We start from the raw sequence: 24,093 nt of genomic DNA, 5'->3' as shown, positions 1-24,093 counted from the left end.
TCCATTCGCCAGATATTGGATTTAAAAATATTGAAAATTTTTACCATTTATGGAGTACCTCCCCCATAAATGGAGTGGACCAATCGGTCCTATCTTCCTAATTGATATATGCTTGAACAAGATAATTGGTTGTATAAAGTTTCATTAAAATCGGATAGTCCGTTTGCATTTTATTATAAAACTAATTTATAGCACAATTTTGACCATTTTGTGAGGGTGGTACCAAACTCAATCTAGGATTGGTAAAGGTAATAGGTTGTGCAAAGTTTGGTTCAAAACGGACATTCCATTAGCTTGATATTGGTATTATAAATATTGCAAAATTTGACCCTCTGTGGGGGAGGTACCAGAAAGAGTAGACCAAACTTGATCTAGGCTTTGTCAAGATAATATATCGTACCAAGTTTCGTTAAAATAGAATTGTCCGTTTGCATGTTATTATAAAATTAATTTTTAGCACAATTTTGACCATTTTGTGTGGGAGGTACCAGAAGAAGTGGGCCTATATTCCCCATCTTCGAAATTAAACTAAGTTTGGAAGAAACATTAACATGTGCAAAGTTTTAATGAAATCGGTTGCTGCCTTCGAGAGTTATCGTGCGCACCAGACAGAAAATATGCTGATTCAAAATCTGTTCGCGTTCACAAATTCGGATGCTGCGCACAAAAGTTATAGCGGTTTTAAATCTTGTATTTCAAATATAAATTAAATTCAATCCTATTTGTTGTAATTTGCGAATTTCTTGACAAATGGTTAAACACATTTGCTTTCTTTGCATACTAGTCAAATCACATTGAAATACGGTTTAATAGTCGCGAAAAACAAATAAAAGCATGAAGATATCGACAAAAAAATAAATTAATTTTTGAATAGCCACAAAAATGTTTTTTTAATTTTTGACTTTTTGGTATGGTTAAGATAATACGGTTTAGTCTAGATCTTATACAACACGTGACGATTTCTTCTACAAATTCTTTTAGATGATTGTTAAATATCGGTAGATTCCTCTGTTAAGAGTTTTGACTTTAAAAATAAAAAAATATATTGCAGTTACAGTATATGAAAATGATCAACATTAAAAAGAATACAGTTCGCGTATTAGTTGAAATTAGTTGATGCGCATGCGGTTTTCGTATAAACCGAATCAATATCTTCCAATAATTATGCATTTTTCGAGGTTTCATTAAGCGGCCAAAGGGTGTCGCTCGATGCACTTTACTATGCAAAAAAACCTAAAAATGTCGCAACTTGGATACGATTTTTATGCGCATCCGATTTCAGTAATCTCCTATGAAAATACACAAAAGAACACCTATTTTAAAAGGATCGGTTAAGAACCGCGGATGTGCCTCCACAAACGATTTTGGATAAAATACGCATATTATTCGCGTATCGATATATTTTTGACCTATTTTCACACAAATTCGCGAATATGATAACACAAGAATGAATGTATGTGAAATCAATTCGAAGAAAAACGCGATTACATTCGCGAATTTGTCAAAATAAGTTTTTGCAGTTTTTTCCCACATTCAAGGTACCTATATCCGCCGTTTTATTGTGCGGAATTGAACATGGATGGGCTCATTAGATCCGGCACGTAAAAAAACTAAAATCACGCGGGGTTCCACGGAATTTGAATGGACTTTCTTAATTTTAGACTCAAAAAATATGTTTTTTATAAAAACTTACGCACCAAATTTTCGTCTGCAAAGAAGCTACGGTGAGCACATTCATGAGCTATACACTAAACGAAGATGTCAAAATGTCAGCATCCGTTTTGGTTGGATGCAGTGATTATATCAAAAAATCATACATTAGAACCACATTGTCCATGGGGTATTCTTCAACTTAGTCACAGATCACATATGCGTGCGTTGTGTAGTTTAGCCACAAATCAGGAACGAACACAAAAAACTCGTTGGCTTCAACCCTTTTTTACCCATTTTTCTACATTACCACCATCACAGCTTCCACCCAACTTATTATTTATTACCAATATTTTAAGATTTTGACAAGAACACTTCATTTTATAGAATTGAATTTAAATTATATGCAATATGTTCATATTTCGCAAGTTATAATAAAAAGAATATATATAATAAATAGAATAAAAATCGAACAATGTCATATGCGGGTTATACAAAAATATTATATTCGAAAAGTGTACTGTAACAATCGGCTAAACATTTTAATATCAAAAAACAGCTTAGGAGTAATGTAAACGCCTATGAAAAATGCGTATTTTAAGTAAAATCAATGTAACCGTTAAATTCACAACTGACATAAATAAATAAATAAACTAAAAATATACATACCCTCTTCATCGACGCCAAATTCAATTTTCATATCGATAAGAGCACAGTTTTTAGTAGCCCAAGCTCTTTCCAAAATTTCAAATACCAAAACTGTTGTTTTCTTGATGATGTCGACTTCATCTTTGCCTATAAAAATATTTTGTTTTTTTACGAATAAATAATATTTTGTAACTTTCTTAATAGACAAAGTAGTAGTTACCAATTTCAACACCGTTGAAGTTAAATTTGGCGGAAATAATTTGTTCATCGGACCATTGTGGATCGTGATTAGCATCATCCTTGAAAAATGTTTCTTGTTTGGGTGGTGAGAAGCTGTTAATAGATTTTATGTGTTAGAAAAAAATTTTGTATAATAACAACTACTTCTTATTCTAAAACTAAGACTTATTAATGGACAATCACTGTATATATCAACCCAAAATTATGCAATTGTACACCATATAAATCTGTCTACATTAAATAATATGTATTAGTGTTAATTTAGTATCTCTCTTTTTGCAATTTGAATACTTTTTAAACTAAAAATTACATTACTATGTAGTTTTTGTTAATAATATTTACTTGTTGTCATGTTATTACTACTGTAAATGCAACATATTCCATTACCTCTGATTCGGTGAATTTATTGCTTGATACGAATTTGTGATGTTTATAGATTTCATCATTAAAAAATTTACTGGGGGGTAATCATAAGGTCACTGACGTAGCTGATAACATTTCGCCTAGTTCATTATCAAAATTGCATTTTAAGACAATTTTACAATTACTGTTTAATGCGAGAATATTCACATTGCATTTATATATTTATTTGAAAAGTGTGTTACGCAAGTTCTGTAACCAAACAATAAATGAGTAATAACAAACGGTTAAGGTTATATTTGACACATCTTAATTATATATCCGAACAAAGACTTCTATGAGTAGATTAATCAGGTCCCTGGAAATGCCCAATGCTATTTTAAATGTTATTCTATGGAAAAGACAAAAAATCTTATACAATCGCTCACCTACAATGCTGCCCAGACCGGCACTAGCAATACTCATTGATTTAGAAGCCACATACATTTTTGAAATGTATCTTTTAAATACAATCAAGTTAAGTTCGATGGTGGATATATCTCCCAATATAAAATAATATAAAAATCAAACTTTTTATTTATATTGTTATAATTAGCGAACTTGGTACAATTTAGCTTCCTTAGTTTTTAAAGGACAACAAATCCACGTTATTGTGGTTGAATGTTCAATCGTTATAATTGAACAATAGCATATATGTAAAAATTATCTCTACATGTTCTTTATTCTGGTAGTTCCTAGTTGGGTTAAATCGTCTTCTTTTAATGCTCTGGTTAAAGATTTTTCTTTAAATATCCTACAACTTATTTGTAAAAACGATTGAAAATACTTTTATATTGATGAAGAGTTCATCCAAAATATTTACTAGAAAAATTCAAAAAGTAAACGTACTGTAATAAAAATTCATCACGAGCCAATCTGAATCTGAAGTATTCCTATCTAGTAGAAAATTGAAGAGTAAAATAATATTGTGTCACCTATCTAAAATTTCGTTAAATTGTTTGCTATTTTTAAGAATAAGGAAACGAAGGAGGCTGTGGAAAAATATTATTTTTACGCCTTAGTACATATTATGAATTTCTACACCTTTATGACAACCGGTAAAAAATTCACAAAGTTTGATTGTATTTTAGTAATAAGTATTAGATTGCAATAGTCTGTATTTATTTCGGTAACATCAAAAACTATCAATTATTATAAATATTAGTAATTTGATGCTAACTTAAAAATAAATCAATGTTTCTTAAACACGATCGACTTATCATTTGTTATTATGTACCTATAGTACAAGTGACCTTGAAAATAACATGCAATAATCATTAACTTACCGATAACCCTCTGGAACTCCAGGATTACGTTTCAAAAATGAACCAGTTGCCAAACGTCTGGTTACCCATTCAATGGGTATCATTGCACATTTCTTGGCAATGAATGCCTTTGGACCAGCCTGTTTTACGTAGGCAGTATGAATGCCTACACATTAAAGTATATAAATGCAAATAAATAATATAAAATATAACCAGATACTAAATTATAGTACACACCTGCAGCATTGAGTATTTGAAAGACTTGACCATTTGTGGAATTAGATATTTCAGCTTTTCCTGCCAAGTCATGGGCACGAGCACCGTCTCCAGCAGTAATGCGATCCTTGCTCAATATCAAACAATTGCCAGGATGTTCGGGTAAATCAAAGACTTGTTTGGTCTTGCCCTCAATAATTAAGGCACCAAGTGTATATCCTTCAACTGAAGATAAGTTGGAATTAATTATTATGAAAGTCACACCTAAAAAGATCTATATTTTCCCGAACCAACCTTTACTCATTATGATATTTTAAATTGTTTTTTTATAATACTCCAACACGTGTTTGTGTCTAAAGAAATACCCGGCTAGACTGTTTACGAATTGAAAACTCGAAACGCTGAAAACAGACTGATCCAGATGTCTTGTGAATGGCTGGCTTGTTATTTACCCCCACAATCATTTCCAACATAATGTTAACACAACAACAACGTCCTTTAGGAATAGGGATGCCAACGTTGTCATGCTATTTAACATGTGGTCTCATTGGAATAACACATAGTAATATATTAATTTTACAATTTTAGTTTAAAATTGTAAATCTTAAAATTAGTTTTGTTATCTATCAATAAAAAATCGACATTATTTGTTTCTAGAATTAAAATTTATTTAAATAAATATAACAAAAATAATTTTATTTTTAATTTTCAGTCCGATGGCAAAACAATAATGTTGGCATCTCTACTGGAGAACTATTCTCTTGCTTTCCACTGAGTCTCCTCGCCAATTAATGGGGAGAGTTTAATATAATTTACTATACGCTCTCTTCTCCATGCCGGTTTTTTGCTAATGGTTTGGTTTGGCTGGTGATTGGCTTGCGGTCTATGGCCGTTGCTTGTTTTTATTATTGATCTTCTTTAAATTTTAACAAATATTTTTGTTTATTATGTTTCTTATCATGCGGTGTGTGTCTGCTTCGGTTCATTTGTTTTTATATTATTGTTGTTGTGTTAGCAACCCTACTGTTGCCGTCAGCCCATCGTAGGTTGTTGTTGTCCCCGATTTTATTACAGACGCAAGTTTATTTAACATAACATCATATTACTAAGCGATTTTGTTAGCTTGTTTACATCTTATACCACTTATCTCACTGTGCACAGTGTTGAACCAGATCTATTGATAAAAAAAAACTAGTTAACAATACTAAAAAGACAAAAACAATAAAATATCATATTTAAGCATTATATTTCTCTTGTCTGGTGCAGACAGATATGCTTCAAACTACATCAACATCGTGATACTTCTTTCATTTCGTCATTTTATTGTTATATTCATTTCGTTGCGATTTTTCGAAACTGTTTATATCGAGGTATAATTATCATATAATTCAGGTTTTATTGGAATATACTGAAGCCTATTTTTGTTTATCAATCAAAATATTTCCTAAATTGGAGGAAAATTCATATAGAAAACCATAAATTAAAAATCTGAATTCATATGTAATATGTGTATTGTTTATTGGGTTGATATTTCGTACAAAATTCAGTTTTACACAGTAAAGTGTGTAATTAAAATCAGTATGTTAAGGAACAATCTTTTTTTTTTTTTTTTTTTTTTGAATACCAACAGATTGCTGTTCGATTAACAAAATGGAATTAAAAATTTCATAATACAACTTACATTGCAAACATACTATATATATTTAAATGCATTTTATTATTGTTTGTATATAAAAGAGTCATTTAACAAAACATAAATATTATCGATACGAAAATAATACAAAATCAAAAACACTATATAATTTGTATAAATACGATAAATTGTATATTGAAGAAAAATTTCTGCGTGTGTGCAATATTGTATATTTATTATATTTCACTAAACTATTTTAATATTAAATCTATAGAAAATTCTGCGTTCAAACGTTTGATCAAAGGATCAATTTATAAAATGTTAACAGTGCATATGTAGTACTTTTATAGACTATTCTATTTATAATTAGCTATTGCAATTAATTAATCTACGGAAGAAGATTTAATGTCAACGTTAATGGAATTGATTTGCCTATATTCGAAGTGAAAATTGGTCCATTTGTCAAAATAAGCTTAAATGCTTCGTATGGACTTCCAACGTCTCAATAATACACAGGCCGATGTTAGGCCAGTTGAAAACTGGCTAAATTCACTAATATTTATATTGCGTGAAGGGATATCAATTTTGTCCTTTATTATCTAGAAAAAAAAATCATTAATTTTGATTTCAATAACTGTTTTAAACAATGTGCAATTGTACCTTATACGATTCTAATATTTCTTCAGGTGAACGGTGTACCAGTGTACCGTTTATATATAACATATTGCTGGCATGTTCCTCTGGTAAGGTGATTTTTAAATACTTAAAGCTGGCCTCACGTTCCATGCGTTTAACAATTTCCTGACAAATATTGCTATTGCTCACACTTAATACATCAGGTCCCGCCATTGAGACATAATACTTTAAAGGTTTTGGGCCGCCCACCTGTAAATAAATGCATTTTTAATTTTAATATCTTCGTAATGCAGAGAGCCTTATATATTTAAACTTGCCTTAATTGGTGTTACTGGATACTCGGGAAATGTGGTTGCAACAGCTCTGGCCCCATCTTCATTTGTAAAATTTGAAATTCCAACAAAAAATTCTCTACCTTTAAATATAAATTAAATTAATATGTTTTTCTACGGCAAATAAAATTGAAAATTACCTGTAAATAATACATCACCACCATGTAGTTGTGCATTTGGATTATCGATCACCTCAACTGGTATATCTAATTCCTTTTTCAAAGTTATTGCCATACTATTAGCCTATATTATTGGAAGAAAACAAAATGCACAGTCTCTTATGTATTTTGATATAATTTTTGTGGTTTCCAATATTTACCTCTTTCTGTCTCATTGGATCTTCAGATTTGGCAATTAATGCAACACCATTGCATATAACAACAGATGTCTCCACAAAAACGCTATACGGCAGTTCATCGTCGGGTGGTAATTCTATAACATCTAAACCTAATTCTCTTAATAGACTACAGAATTGTTTGTGCTGTTCTTTTGCTGCCTCAAGATCAAAATCTTCTTTAGTTCTAAGGGCATCTGAAAGTCTTTGAAGAGATCAATTATTAAGTACAATACATTCAAAATATTAAAATAATGGAATGAAGTTAGAACATTACAAAATTTAAAATATAATCCGCAATTGTATTACGGAGAATAGTAAAAAACCTACACAAATCTATGTTCAAATAAATTTTACTATTATTCTCAGAATTGTGAACACTTGCCTCCCTCCCAATAATTGAACAATATTTAACTCATGTTTGTGGCTGTTATTGTGCGAGCGTCCACCCCCTCAAACCTAGCCTAGGTACTACTCTACACAGCGTTATTCTTTTGCAAAACACTTGATTGTCATTAATTGAATAGACGAATGAATTGAATGAATGGTGAATTATTGTGTGGATTATTTAAGTAAATTATGCTGACAATTGCTCTTCTAAGGACCACCACACCCAAGATATTAACGAAAATCGTAATTGAATTTGAAAATGAAAATGACATAAGCCACAACTATATTTTGTAATAAAATCTAGTTTACTCACAATTTTCATTCACATTCACTTGTTAGTAGCAATGTGTACAACGCCCAATTGGCCTACTTTTTACTATTAAGGATATGTGCAAAAATAGTATTGTATTAGGCAAGTAGTGAGATATTTTAATAAATTTTCAAATAAACACGAGTTCAGGTGTGAAAGCAAAACGAAATCTATTTTCTGATGTGATTTCTTATAGAAATATCTCGACTTAATTTGCACATTTTTAATCGCAACCGTAGCTTTATTACCTGTGAATTAAGCTCAAGTATTTGTTAGTGCATAACACAGGTCGACTTACCTGGCTACTATGGCATGACTGTATTTTAAAGACATCTTCAAATTAGTTCTCCTTTTAAGTGTAGACCACAAAGAGTCTGGTAAATATCCAATAAATTTTTAAATTAATTTATTTAAAAAAATATTTGTATCCAACTAACAAATACACGACCGTCTGTTTACTGTTGTAGCTGTTTACTAAAGTTGTTTCGTTCCGGAACGAGCTGGTTCACTAGGAACGATTCCGCAATGTGAACGATCGGAACAATTGACATTCGTGTATCTAGTTCTTTTAGTTCGCTTCGGTCAGACGAGCTTTTTTTGTGTGTTTGTTTGGTTTGTTTTGAATGATTGGGTGTTTGTGATTGCAAAATCTGAGTTCTGATTTTTAATTTTCAGCTAGGATTTCTGTGATTTTTAATAATTTTTGTTTCTCTCTTTAGTATAAACATAAGATTTATTCTCTTCAAATAAATAATTTCGCCACGCTGTGGTATAGGGTGTTAGACCCATAGTTATTTTTGGCACATCTCAAATTTCAAATTTTGTGAAAAAATTCAGAATTGTTTATAATATAAACTTTATTTAAATGAATGTCCAAGACATAAAAGTATAAAGATAGGACAATTGATAAGTAAACAATTTCCAACAGATGGCTTTTCCAATATTAAACGTTTTTAATGCTATATCTTAAGCTTATTAAATAAAAAAATATATTTTGAGTGCAGATCTCTGATTTTATTTAGATTTTATAAACACATTATCGCGTATTGGCGTTTTTATTGTTAACATGCCTCTGTTATACCTGATTCCCCCTTGATATTTTTTTATAAACTATTTTGTCAAAATGCATTTTGTCGAGTCTTTGCGGTTTCTATGGCTTTGTGAAGGTCATATGTGCATTGATTTGCTTTTATTTTATTATTTGGTGACACAATAAGAAACAAACACTGCAAAATATTATAGAAAAAAAAAACTAAATTCTATAAAAAAAAAAATATTTAAATGCATAGGTAAAATTTACGCCACATCCAAAAGTATGTTCAAGAAATTACCTCTAGGATTTTTATAATTAGCAAAACAATTTGAAGATAACTTTGCTTATTTCCCATGGCATACATATATGTTTACAATTATTTCATAAATTGATATTTGTCTTTCAAAAATTTTTTTCAGTGGCAAAAATAGCTAATTTATTTATTTTTATTAATTTTTTAAGTCCCTACATCTAAAACCAATATTTACATCTTGATAACAATTTGCAGCCTTAAATAATATACATTTTTAATTTGTTGAAAATATTAGGTTGGGGAAAAAAAAAATCTATTATTTTTATATGAACTATAGGACTTTATTTAACATGCTTTGGAATATCCGATGCGCCGTTTTGTTGTATGATTTGTTGGCATTTTAAAGGTAACTTCATAATGCCTCTCTTATAGAAGTCCTGCTCTCTATTTGCAAAAGTAGTCGATTTTCACAACACAATACCAATTTTTTATCATTAAAGAAATTTTGCAATGCAAGAAAAATATGATAATCGCTTGGTGTCAAGTCCGGACTGTATGGCGGATGCATTAAAACTTCGCAACCAAGCTCCCGAAGTTTCTGGCGAGTCACTGTAGATGTGTGTGACCTAGCGTTGTCTTGGTGGAACACGACACCTCTCCTGTTGGCCAATTCTGACCATTTCTGGTCAATTGTAAATGGTTTTAAACAGTTTTATGGTCGACTTTTTGCTCCTGGGCGATGTTCCGACTGTTAATATGCCGGTCAACTTCGATCATTTCCCCGATTTTATCGACATTTTCGACGACGAGCCTACCTGCTCGAGATGCATCTTTAAGATCTAAATACTGTTACAGTTTCGGAACCAAAAAAATACCATTCACAATTTTAGTCGCTTGGCTAGCATTTTCGCCTTTGTCAAAGAAAAACTGTAGAATGTACTGAATTTTCTCTTTGTTCACTTCTATTTTTAACGCCCTGTAACTCACAACTGAATACACTAAACAAAAAACAGCAAAATATTTTTTTTTACAGTGAAATGTCACCCTTCCAACGAGCATCTGAATCCGAAATTGTATGATCGATACTTTACGAGAAATCTATCAGTACAGCCTTCTACCGAAAAAAATAATGGATTTCTTTACCCACAAACTAATAGGAAAAAACTGAATATTGGTACAGAATAAATAGTTCGTTATAAGAAAATTTCGCTATATTCGTAGTTTGCTTTAAGAGTAAAGATTTGCATGAAAATTATATCTTAAAACTTCGGGACCAGGAAATGTGTTTGCTTTAAAAAAAGTTCGTTATAACCGGTGTTCGTTATATGCGTACTCGACTGTATATAGCTTACAAACGAATTTTAGAAATACATCCCTCCCGTATTTGGTATTTCCCTTACCTTTTTATGATTCCATCGAATTTTTGAAAAACATAGAAACATCGAATTCACAGATTGTCTTGTTTAACTGACGTACTTCACAATTTTATTAAATTAAGACAATGTGGAGGACTTGTTTCTAAATTTCCTTTATAAATTTGAAATACTATAGCCAGTTTTTGTGTACATGAGCATGAACATAGTTATTGTACTTAATACTCTGGGTCACCACAAATTGTCACAATTTTAAAAAATTATAAATATATATATATATATATATATATAAATATTAGAATATATCTAATTTATGGGGCGAGTATTTCGATGATGCCAAGTAATGTGATTTCTGCTATTGTAATGTTAATTAAAATTATTTTCAAATTGTGTTCATTTGTTAAATATTGTTATTTTTATCAATTTATAATATCACGAAATATATTTATGAACAACAGACTTATAGGTAACAGCGAAATATCACATAGAACTAGAACTGATTTTAAGACGGAGTGCCTAGTTTTCTTTTTCCGAACTGTAACGTATCGACGACACCTAATATGAGTTCCAGAAATGATTGTGCCTGCTTTTGTGCACCATTCTGTTGATTCCAGTAGGATTCTCTCTTTTGACGTATCACAATTTGTTTAGAGTCAATTTTATTGTGTACTTCTAACACATCTTTACTGCCGGAACTTGGTATAAATCCAATAAACTGTTTCATTGTTATTGGCTAAAAATGGCTGGGTCAATTAATTAGATACATTTACATTTTTGAAGCAACTTACATTTCCGTAGACTTTCGTTACGAATAACAACATCAGAAAAATTAAAAACTTTCGTTCACTTGTTTTCATAATTTTGGATATTGTGTGTTGTATGACGACCAAACGAAACTATTTGATTTTTCAATTGAACACTGCAGTTTTATTGACAATCTTAAAGACAAATGCATTATACCTGCGATGTTAGAATATGCAACTTAACCAACGGAAATTGCGTGCACATATGACATTAACATTCACGCTTGTAGGTGGAACAGTCTTGTTAGGAAGGGCGCCCAAAATGTCATTTGTTTACTTAAACATTCGATTCGTTTGAATGCATTTTATTTGTACGCAAACAGTATAGCTAGAATGAGAATATGATTTCCTAATTCGTTACATTCTAATAAATATTCAATATCATGTTTTGAGATACATTGCTTACATTTATGAGTACACAATTATCAAAACATATTTAATATTACATACATACTTGCGACCGTTACTTTATGCTTATGATAGGTTAGGTTAGGTTTGGGATGTACGGCTGTTGTAACAACCGTCCACTCGGAGACTATGTCCATTGTGATCATCCATTATGTATAGGTGTACCTATAAAGAGAAAGAAGAAAAGATAGTGGAAGAGTAGAGAGAGAGGTAGTCAGAGTAGGAGGGAGCGGAAGCGGAAGAGACATTATTTTAGCCAAGTCAATTTTTTGACAAAGCCTAGAATTAGGTTAGGGTCTATTTTGGAGAAGAAGACTAGATTATCAATTTCATAACATCCAAACTGTTTATGTCTTCTGCTGATCAGCGATGGACATTTGCAAAGGATGTGCTCAATTGTTTCCACTTCTTCTTCATCCTCACATAGACGACAGTAATCCTCTCCACTGGAGTCCCACTTAGAAGTGAGAGATCTAACTTTGCAGTGACCAGTAATGATCCCCACAACGATCTTAATCTCCCTCTTGTTGTGATCCAGCAGCGAAGACGTTCTTTTATGAGAGAATTCTGGCCAGATAGATTTAGAGATTCTGCATGCAGGTTCCCTTAGCCATCTGTTGCCGACTACCTCGCAATAGAACGCGCGGATTCTGCCAATGAAATAGCTAATAGGGGGTTTCACAGATCTCTCAATCAGAAGACTGGACGACTGTGACCCCCCTCGAGCAAGCTCGTCGGCTATCTCATTCCCTTCAATATCGTTATGTCCTGGAACCCAGCATAACCCAACTATTTGACGTATATCATTCAGAGCGGTCTTACAATCATGAACTGCTTTCGAGTTTATAGTATGCGACTTCACCGCTTTCAGGGCCGCCTGACTATCTACGTAAATAGTCACTGGTCCTGTAAAGTCTGTATTAAGTGCTTTTACTATCTCGGCCGCTTTCGTGATTGCAAGAATCTCTGCTTGAAAAACGCTACAATCATTGTTGAGTTTATATGAGTTTCGTATACCTAATTCCCTGCAGTAGACGCCTGCGCCAGTGCCTTCTTCCATCTTGGACCCGTCTGTGAAGATTGACAGACCTGGCAGAGGTAGGGAGCCACTAGTCCAGGATTCCCTGTTAGGAAATTCGACTTTAATGTCATTAAAATCCCTGTGGGGGGGAATATAATCACTGATATGACTATCCCCCCTAAAAAGGTCATAACTTGGCGTTATGTTTAGAATGCTGGCATGACCATAGTTCCGCGATTTCAAGGCATCTGTTTCCCGGAGTCTCAGGGCACACCTAGCAGCCTGGAATTTGATCAGAATGTCCAATGGTTGGAGATTCAAGATTGCGTTCAAGGCTGCTTGTGGTGTGCTTCTTAATGCTCCAGTGATCAGAATTGAAGCCGATCGCTGTACTAAGCTCAGTCTTGTCAGCAGCTTCTTTTTATTCACCCCCTGCCACCAGACAAGACATCCATAGGTAAGTATGGGTAAGACAATCGTCGTATACAGCCAGTGTATAATTTCGGGTCTCAATCCCCAACTCTTGCCTATGGAGTTCTTGCATGAATAGAGTGCCATCAATCCCTTCTTAGAGCGTTCCTCGACATTCCTATTCCACAGTAACTTGCGGTCTAGGACAGTGCCAAGATATTTAGCTTCATCAGAGAGGGTTAATGTCACTCCACCAAGTGATGGCAGACGGAAACTAGGAACTTTGTATTTCCTAGTGAAGAGTACCAGTTCGGTTTTTGTGGGGTTTACACCAAGACCTTTGGTGCAAGCCCAATTTGACAGGGTTGAAAGAGCACCCTCCAGGATGTCTGATATTGTCGTAATAAACTTACCCCCAACCAACAAGACTACATCATCGGCATAGGCTACAACCTTTATCCTGAGAAGATTGAATTTCATAAGTATCTCATTTATCACCAGAAGCCACAAAAGGGGGGAAAGAACTCCACCCTGAGGTGTGCCTCTGTTGACAGATTTCCTCACGGAACTCTCTCCTAGGGATGAGTTGATAATTCTGCTTTCCAGCATTCTATCAATCCATTCCGTAAGGAGTGAGGGGATACCTATGTCTACGAGAGCAGAATGGATTGCCTCTAGCTTCACATTGTTGAAAGCTCCTTCGATGTCGAGGAATGCTGCCAACGTGTAGCCAGAGGACTCCATATTCTTCTCGATGTATCCAACCACCTCATGCAGAGCTGTATCCACTGATCTGCCCTTGATATAGGCATGTTGGGATTTACTAAGTTTATTACGGTCAATGGTATCTCTAATTTCTGAGTCTAGTAACCTTTCTAAAGTTTTTAGTAGAAAGGAAGAAAGACTAATCGGTCTATAGTCTTTAGGTACCGTATGACTCGGCTTCCCGGCTTTCGGGATGAAGGTCACGGTAACCTCTTTCCATAGACTGGGTATGTACGACAAAAGTAAACAAGCCCTAAAAATGTCCTGCAGATATGATATTATCCGTTCATCTGCGTGTTGCAGCATGGCCGGTGTTATACCATCTGGACCAGGAGATTTGTAGGGTTGAAAACTATTTATCGCCCATATCATTTTTGGGTATCTTATAGTGTCTTCTATCATCTTCTCCTCTTCCCTCGTCCGAACTGTAGGCTGATGCACACACTGCGCATCTTCCCTATAGTCCTTACAACCAGGAAAGTGGGTTGATGATAGAAGATCAAGAGTCTCACTGCCAGAGTTTGTCCACGTTCCATCACTTCGCTTAATACTTCCTATGGATTTTGGATCCTTAGAGAGTACTCTGCGGAATCTGGCCGCTTCGTTGACTCCTTCGATCGACTCGCTATAGCAGACCCAAGACTCACGTTTAGCTTTCTTGATTTCGCCCTTGTACCTATTGAATTGTCTTTTATAGACATCCCAATCTGTACTGAGCTTTGTCTTACTAGCTCTATTATAAGCTTTCCTTGCAGCCTTCCGCAAGGTTGCAAGGTCCTGTGACCACCATACCGGCTGAGATTTCTTCCCAGGGTATGTCAGGGGACAAGATGCCTCATAGCTCTTCAGAAGAGTGGCCGTGACATTTTTCACAGCTAATTCAACATCCTCAACCGTTTTGAGATCATTACGATCCCGAAAAGAGGCTGCTGTTTTAGCTTTGAATTTGTCCCAGTTCGTCTTCCGAGGATTCCTATAAGGTTTCTGTTTAACTCTAGAGGTAGGAATCTGGAAGGATATGAGTCTATGATCCGAAAAGGAACATTTCTCAGACACCTCCCAGTTTACGACCCCAGAGTCGTCCATATTTGTGAGGGTTATATCGATGACTTCACCTCTCACCCTATTTACAAAAGTTGGTGTATTGCCTCTATTACAAATTCTAAGATTATAGCTAAGTATAAACTCGAAGATGGACTCACCTCTTGTGTTTGTGTTGCTGCTTCCCCAATAGAAGTGATGTGCGTTGGCGTCACATCCCAAGATGAGGTCACCAACTCTGCTCATCTCCTCCAATAGGCGGCATACAACAGTGCCGGGTGGGTCAGGAGCTTCGTAGGGAAGATAGACGGCAGAGACTATCAGTGGCTTCGTGGTACCTCTGTCTAGTCTTGCTGTCGTCATATCTCCATTGCTGAAATTAGAAAGAAGCATTAAATTTAACTCCTTTTTAGCAAGAATACACGTTCTCACCTTCTCTCCATTGGAGGTAGACAAAAGCGTGTATTTGGTGTCGCCCAGTCCAGTCACCTTACCTTTGTACAGGTAAGGTTCCTGGATGAGCGCCACGTCGATGTTTGAGGAAGAAAGGGTGAGTAGCAGTTCAGCAGCTGCTGCTTTACAGTGATGCAGATTTATCTGGATCACGTTAAGCGCTTGCTGCTGCCTGCCTATTGTTTTGGAGTGGTGAGACGGAAACAAAGTTTCCCCATTCCATAAACAAGCTCACCCTTGTTCTTCCTCAAGTACTCCTCTCCCGCAGAATCGGTAGCGAACTTCGCGACTACACCGCCGTTCCTTTCAAACGAGGCGAGGATTCTCCACCTCCTCGTCTGAAGGCCGTCGTTCTGCTTCTCCAATAACCTCAGTGTCTTCTCCAGCCCCTTGAAAGGTTTTGGGATAAACACCGAGGTTACCATACCGCTCGGTATCTCTCGAACCGCTACGGCCGCCAGACGACCACCCTCCCAAAGGGGGTCCAGGCTGTTGATTGTCTTCTTAAGAAAATCTGAAGTCTTCTTAGTGCGACAATCAACAACCTTTACTCCTTTGTAAGAGGAGGTCAGGCCAAACCGCAGGCTCTCTCGATCAACCTCGTCGGACAGGAAGAGGTCCTTCAGATAGCTGTCGACCAGCTCCCATCTCTCCTCACTGATAAACCCGTCAGGGTCAGCTCGGTCGATGATCGCTACCCGCAGATCTTCCGGAACCTCTTTCGGATCAGCAGAGTCGCTTTGCTCAGTTGTAGGTGTCTGGGCTACCTGCTTCGAGACAGCGTGTTTGGTTTTCACCCCACAATCGCTGCTCTTGGCAGGTTTCTCCTTCGACGCTACCACCGAAGCAAAGGAAGCAGAGCTCTGTACGGCCGACGACTGCGTGGGCCTCTTTGCAGCAGGTTGTTGCTCCTCCGAGGACCTCATTCTCTTGACAGCCGTGGGCTGTGGCCGAGATTTGGCACCCGGGGTAGCAGCTACCGCAGAGGTATGCCCAGCAGACGCAGGCATCTGCTTCGCGTCCGCTACCTTCTGCTTGACCACTGACGACTGCCCAATTGTCACCGCCTTGGCTGTCAGCTTTGGCAATTCGGCAGAAGGTGGATTGACAGAGGGCGGTTGTGCCTTATCGGTCTTCTTGGAGGCCTTTTTACGGGCTCTCTTTCGGGCCGACTTCGACAGTCCCCTGCCTTCTGTCTTTGTGGATTCTGATGTCTGAGACGTCTCAGTACTCAGTTTACCCTTTGGGGGTGCTGAGGGCTTAGACGTCTCAGGCATCAGCTTCCTGTATGTACCGGGGCCATCAGCAGGTTTCTCCTTCTTAGAAGGGACTACCGCCGTGGTCTTAGTACTGGGTCGGGGGATCCTGTCAATCAAGAAGTCCCTCTCAATGTCATCAGGATAGTTCCTAGAGAACTTCCTAATGAGTTTGAGGTTCCTCTTGATTAACAGGAACTCCTTACCCGTGATGGAGTCGCTGTCCCGTCCAATGTACCGTTTGCAGAAATTTACTGCTCTTCGATACATTTTCTTGTCAGCGATCTCCTTAGCGTCAGCTTGTCTAACAGATAATGGTACCGATGAATCATCCATCTTAACGATGGGAGCCTCATCGGTGCCAGCATCTGCTTCGACAGCCAACTGCCTTAGAAGCCTCGCGACGTCACTGCAGGCCGTGGAGGTTGAGTCAACGTCTTCAACCTCGCCAGGGTTTGCCTCCTTAGTCAGCCGAGGGGACCCTCCTTGCTTCAGGGGAGACATCATGGTTTCTACCGTGCTTATCACCGTGGTTCTAATAACGGTGGTTTCCATAATGTCATCCTCGTCCGACAAGAGAGAGTCATCCCAGAGCTGATTTGGGATGCTCTCCTGACTGAGGCGGAAGGAGCCGGTTTCCTCTAGAAGGTCGAGGAGAAGATTCGACTGCCTCTCCAGGCTCGCATTAACGTCATCGAGAGATGGACAGGTGGCTAAAGATAGGTCCAGGGGAATTGCTTGGGTCGTCAACACTTTGGGGGAATCATTGATGTCTGACCTTGTAGAGTTCGGGACTGAGGGTGCCAAGGCAGCCACACCAACATCAGTCGAAGGTTCGCATTCATTGTTTTGTTTTAAAAAGTGCTGTTTGTGAGGATTTGAGGTCGATCATGGCATAGCCTCTTACCATGGCAAGGACTTGGCAACTAAGCCTGAAACACTTGTTGAGGCGCCCAGGTATCAACAAGGCTCCGTTCTAATACAGTCGGTACCCTGACTGCAAACCGTGGAACGCTGATAGGCACGAGGTCGCATGACACCCCAGCGTTAGGGGGGACACTTTAAGAAGGTAGTGTCCCAAACCTTGAGATGGATATATGGGAGGGGGCGCCATTCTCGCCTCGTCGACTCAGGGATCATTGGCACTCGGTCATTTCCTCCGAGACTCTCCCCCTGAGCCCGCTGATTGTCCGCGACTGTTTATTGGTTATTAACAGTTACCCAACGAATGGTGTTGGGCTTTCCACTATCCGCAACCTGTGGACGCGTCCGATAGCATTCAGCTTTGCTCCCCGTAGGCGGATAAAACAATGTGTTTGTTCCCGTTCGCAGAGAATTGTAAAACCTTTTCAGGTTTTGGAACAGGACAAACGTGTTTGATATATTTATCGGAAGGAAAATTGCATTTATTATTTGCTTAGAAATTGAATATCGTAAAAGTAAAATAATTAACAGTATATGTGTTCATACAAGTTTAATACCCCTTATTAAATTTTAACTTCTTTTGTTAGGCTTTATTTACATAAACAATTTTGCTAAATTTACAAATTTCAGAATTTGAATAAGAACTTTGTTTATTGCCACGAAAATGAAGCAACTTTCTAATTTGTAACGAGGCTTGCATGAAAACATAATGAATGGAATCTGCATTAAATTGAGTGGGATTAAATAAGGTATGCTTGAAAATGGTTACATTTTACCTTTTTCGTGTAAAATAAATTTAAGATTTTGATGGGGTCTGTGCAAGAAGTATCTGGAAAATTACATATGGAAAATATGTTAACTATTGATTGGTCAAGTTAAGATAATTTTTTCGTATACATTGCATAAAAAACACTTAGTTGCTAAAACCAAGACACTAACAATAAATTGAGGTTATAGTTCAAATTTTCCTTTACTTGTAATTGCGATAAACGAACGACTTCGTTTTTATTAATTATACCCTGCACAACTATTTTATGAGGGTGATTTCTGTGTGTGTGGCCCTAAGAGGTGTGGTTGGACATTCATTTGATACCAATTATATTGATGTATATAGTCTTGGAGTTGTATTAAAATATTAATAGGTGTCTATGCGTAATGAAATGTCGAGCTGCCGCTTTGAAATTTTATTTGAAGTTCCGGTTATGGTCGAAGACGACGCTTATAATTTTCCAGTAGCCTCTAGTCACTCTAGATGTCACTATTATAAGCCATACATCACAAATTTTAAACGGGGCTGGAAATCTGGTCAACTAATTAGAATCGCTGATTGATAACAAACGGTCAATATTTTTCGATTGAAATGACCAGGATTTTTGTGACTCTTATGGCGTAAATGTTCACTACCGGGAAACATTACTCGGAAATTATGCTAGGGTAAGAAAGAAGAGCTGTTAACCTCTTATCGGACAAGACGCAATATGGGCCAGATATCCCATTGTTTGGCTATAATTAGAATAGTGAGTTAGTGAAATAAATAAATATAACATATAAAGGTTTCGACAACGCTAATTACGATTCTGCAAGAAAGAATCAATAGGGTGTAATGAAAATGGCGGTCAAATTTTCAAAATTGAATTAAACAAATTATTTTTAAATACGCTCTGGTCACTAATTACAAATGTGAAATCAGATTTTGATAATCAAATAAAATGTATCCAAATCGTTGGCTTATATATTAAACTATGACTTGTCTTATATAAATTTGAAATATAGCCGATTTGGTTAAAAAACGTTCTTAAAATACTCAAAATACTGAATAATGGGGGTCCGTTTTGTTGTGCCTACCCCATAACATAAATCAATATTAAAAGCTATTTGGTACAAAGATTTTACACCCAATGAGAATTTGAAGTACTAAATTACAAGCAATTTGGTTAAAAACGTCCACAATATCTCCAAAATCACGAAATTATGGGGATCCTTTATATGTGAGCTACCCTAAAAAGTGGACCAAATTTGAATATTTTTGGTAAGAACATGTGCTACAAAATGCGAACACAAAATACCAAATTAAAGCCAATTTGGTTGACGGTGAGACTAATATTATCCTATTTTGTCATCAGCATGCTATGTTAGTAAAAGTCAAAAAATTAAATTTTTTATTGCATTTTAAGATGAACACCTACTATTTTTTTTACAATCACCAATAACTTTTAAGTTAATGAACGGTCGCAGAATTCTAAACAGAGAACATATCAAGTCGCCAACTGATGCTATAACCATTAAAATATCCTCTGGCACAGCTTGGTACTAGATTCTGAATCCCAAGTTTTTTTAAATCATATTTGAAATACGTGATTGAAATTGAAAACTTAAAACGCATTTTCTTCAAAATCGTTTTTTTATTTATTCCAGCCTTGCAGCAAATGAGCGATTTATGAAATTGTTGATGGTTATCTTCAAATTACTAATAATTTCAACTTTCATTCTGAGCATTTGTTTAATTGACCGTAATTTCATTCAATTTTTCAAATATAAATTATATTCACAAAACCTAATGTCATTTGTAAACTTTTTCCTACCTGAAATGGACTTTTTGCCAAAAAGCTGGATTCCTGGCCCATAGCGTGACGGTGCAAATACGACAAAATATTGGCTAGGCTCGGAATAAGGTATATATTGCATGATGCTTTTATTTCGAAAGTAATAAAGAGGTCAATAAAATCGTGGCTTATTTGAAGCAATTGGAAGATGGATGGCTATCTTAAGATTTACTTGATTATTAAAAATCGGATGTTGAGATGTATCGCAAATATGTGAAGTCAATTTGTATCCAAATAATATCATGCAGAATAAACAAATATGTACCATCATATTATCATTTTTTTCTACTCTATTATCATGATGTTTGAATCATGATAATAAAAATAAAGGAATAGTTATTATTCCTTTATTTATATTCTGTAGTATATTATTTTTTTACTAACTAATGATCCAATGAAAATAATTTTTTATAAATATTAAATATTATGACTAAAGCAATGTCTTTGATACTTAAATTTAAGATTTTTCATAAAGTGGAGATAATAATAAATGAAAATATTTCCAAATACATATCGCTCATTTGCTGCAAGACTGGCAAAACTCAAAAAACGTGATTTTCGAGTTAATGATGCATGATTGTTCGCTATAATATAGCTCATGTTGTGTATAAAAATCACATGAATATCTCTTACACACTCTAATTGAGAAGCTGTAGAAGGTCCTCTGTCCCATATAAAGTGTGAGCAAATTGAAAAATTAAAACGCATTTTCCGCAAAATCGTTTTTATGCCTGTCTTGCAGCAAATTATGTATCTGATTTGAATTCATCGGAATCGAATTTAACATCAGAAAAATTAAACAATTCAAAAACTGTCATAGTTGAACAGTAACAACTAATCGTCTATGTAAAAACGCTCATTAGTCGTGTTTTAGCGCTGATTCAAAAATAGTTCTACATAACCGGTTCCATAAAAGAAAAGTAGTCATTCATGCCCTTTACGTCAATCTTAAAAATCGTTCAATGTCAACGTAATATATTTTTCGAATCAAAGCCATTATGATTTTCCACGAATCTTATTTTCTTTTATTTTTGCATTGAAAATGATTCATCATCGTGGACACATGAACACCTATTTTTGTCCCCCTTTCTACGTAATTCATTCAAAGGCTGTTCGGGCGTTTACTCAAACTGGCACAAACTGGTTACCTGCAAAAATGTCGATCGATTACTTTATTATCGAAACGTCATCATTTAGGTGTATACACATCAAAAGATTTGCACGTACGAATACCATAATTCGCAATGTGTTCACACGTCGAGGTATATCGTAGCGGTCAACATTACAAATAATTGTTAATACATTTGTTATAAATTTAAAAAAAAAAATAATTGCAGTTCATTCTATAACGAAGTATTTATAAAAATCATTGATTTTAATTCGACCATAATTATTACATAATTTATAAAATTAGAAGAAAAACAAATGAAATTATTTTAAAACTTTAATTGAAGACAACAAAATTTCGTAAATTTCCTAAACTAATTTTATTAAAAAAATCAATTCACATATTCTTTGAAGATTAGGGTTTGGTCAAATCTTTTGATCGTGCATACAACATCTCAGGGTGTGAACTACTCTTATGAACACGCTACACGAAATCGCTCGTGTGGGCCTACCATTTTATCGAAGTAGAAAGTAAAAATCTATTTTATACACAAAAGAGGGAATCGTGGCGTTTGCAGACTCGATCTATCTGGCAAAAAAATTCTTCGGACAAAATAAAGATCGAGATTTGGATTTGTGGTGATCGTAGAATATATTAACAACATGTCTGAAGAAACGTCAGCTGATCGCAATGTCGAAATATGGAAAATTAAGAAACTGATTAAAAGTCTGGAAATGGCCCGAGGTAATGGCACCAGTATGATATCCCTCATTATTCCACCCAAGGATCAAATATCACGTGTCAGCAAAATGTTGGCCGATGAATTTGGCACGGCCTCGAACATCAAGTCGCGAGTAAATCGTCTATCCGTCTTGGGTGCAATCACTTCGGTACAACACAGACTCAAGTTGTATACCAAGGTGCCACCCAATGGTTTGGTGATTTATTGCGGCACCATTGTCACCGACGAAGGCAAGGAAAAGAAGGTCAACATTGATTTTGAACCTTTCAAGCCCATCAACACGTCGCTGTATTTGTGCGACAATAAATTCCACACTGAAGCCTTGACTGCCCTCTTGGCCGACGACAATAAGTTCGGTTTTATTGTGATGGACGGTAATGGAGCCCTGTTCGGTACATTGCAAGGCAATACTCGCGATGTTTTGCACAAATTCACTGTCGATTTGCCGAAAAAGCACGGTAGAGGTGGTCAGTCCGCCTTGCGTTTCGCCCGTTTGCGTATGGAAAAACGTCACAACTACGTGCGCAAAGTAGCCGAAGTGGCTACCCAACTGTTCATCACCAACGACAAACCGAATGTGGCCGGTTTGATCTTGGCCGGTAGTGCCGATTTCAAAACCGAACTTGGACAATCCGATATGTTCGATCCCAGATTGCAGGCCAAGATCATCAAAATGGTGGACGTTTCATATGGTGGTGAGAACGGTTTCAACCAGGCCATTGAGTTGGCAGCTGAGTCACTGCAGAACGTTAAATTCATCCAGGAGAAGAAACTGATTGGCCGGTACTTTGATGAGATTTCTCAGGACACTGGAAAATACTGCTTCGGTATTGAGGATACGTTGCGTGCTTTGGAATTGGGCTCCGTGGAAACCTTGATCTGTTGGGAGAACTTGGACATTCAGAGATATGTTTTGAAGAGCCCTGGCAGTTCTACGGCAACCACAGTATTACATTTGACGCCGGAACAAGAAAAAGACAAATCCCATTTTACGGACAAGGAGACCGGAGTTGAGATGGAAATGGTTGAGTCAATGCCACTTTTGGAATGGCTGGCGAACAACTACAAGATCTTTGGTGCCACTCTGGAAATTATTACCGATCGGTCACAAGAAGGAAGTCAGTTTGTACGCGGTTTCGGTGGCATCGGTGGTATTCTACGCTACAAGGTCGACTTCCAAAGTATGCAACTCGACGAACTGGACAACGAGGACTTCGATTTAGATGATTACTAGATAAATTTACAACGATCCATCGGGCGCTGCTTCCACTGAAGTCCATATTTTAAGAAGTGTCTCTTCCAACAAGCCACCACTCTTCTGATAATGCCTTATTGTCATCAGATTTTATTTTATTTTAATGTTATTTGAATTCAAATCGAAAACTAAAATATACGTATATTGGAAATGGAATAACAATACAAATGTACCACACACATACGCGCGCATATCTTTTTAACATTCAATGGAAAATAAATTAAAAATTATACAAACTAGTAGCATATATATATACCGTTGAAAATGTTTATAAATATATAGGAGAACATACATAAAAATATGTTAAAAAGATGTTGTTCTCTGGCAAAAGAAATTATATATATTTTTTGTATTCAGTTCTGAAATCAAACATGTTGTAAACATTGAAAATTTTAAAAAAAACAAATTAATAGTTTTATTTGTACGAACTTTTCTAACATTTTTTCCATTAACTTCATTTTTTTATAATAAATGTGTGCAATGTGTGTTTACATTTGCATTTTCCAAATGTCTTTGTTAATCTAAAAGATGCTGTTTGACATTTGAGTAAAACACCACAACAATATATAATAATGTTAAATATATACTATA

General features: G+C 35.8%; 2 protein-coding genes across 2 annotated transcripts in view; one reads left to right on the top strand and one right to left on the bottom strand.

The window, feature by feature from the left end:
* Positions 1-24,093, bottom strand: part of LOC133329583 (bifunctional phosphoribosylaminoimidazole carboxylase/phosphoribosylaminoimidazole succinocarboxamide synthetase) — a 74,316-nt gene that overhangs the window by 5,376 nt on the left and 44,847 nt on the right. Inside the window, exons 2-6 of the mRNA XM_061538054.1 lie at positions 4,713-4,728; positions 4,440-4,643; positions 4,224-4,368; positions 2,519-2,631; positions 2,320-2,445 (exon numbers count right to left, since the gene is read on the bottom strand). Coding sequence (XP_061394038.1) covers positions 2,320-2,445; positions 2,519-2,631; positions 4,224-4,368; positions 4,440-4,643; positions 4,713-4,722 — 598 coding nt within the window. The 5' untranslated portion in view covers positions 4,723-4,728. The remainder of the gene's footprint in view (positions 1-2,319; positions 2,446-2,518; positions 2,632-4,223; positions 4,369-4,439; positions 4,644-4,712; positions 4,729-24,093) is intronic.
* On the top strand, positions 21,980-23,753 carry LOC133329587 (eukaryotic peptide chain release factor subunit 1-like). Its single transcript, XM_061538059.1, has one exon. The coding sequence runs from the start codon at positions 22,168-22,170 to the stop codon at positions 23,479-23,481; it is 1,314 nt and encodes a 437-aa protein (XP_061394043.1). The 5' UTR covers positions 21,980-22,167; the 3' UTR covers positions 23,482-23,753.

Source organism: Musca vetustissima, unplaced genomic scaffold (assembly GCF_032173495.1).
Source record: "Musca vetustissima isolate MV318-11 ecotype Yass unplaced genomic scaffold, APGP_CSIRO_Mvet_v1 utg3953, whole genome shotgun sequence".
Classification (NCBI taxonomy): domain Eukaryota; kingdom Metazoa; phylum Arthropoda; class Insecta; order Diptera; family Muscidae; genus Musca; species Musca vetustissima.
The sequence above is the reverse complement of the archived record's forward strand: the minus strand, read 5'-3'. Positions and strand labels throughout refer to the sequence as shown.

Coding starts and splice junctions, on each gene's coding strand:
- LOC133329587 (XM_061538059.1), top strand. CDS start 22,168: ATGTCTGAAGAAACGTCAGCTGATCGCAATGTCGAAATATGGAAAATT.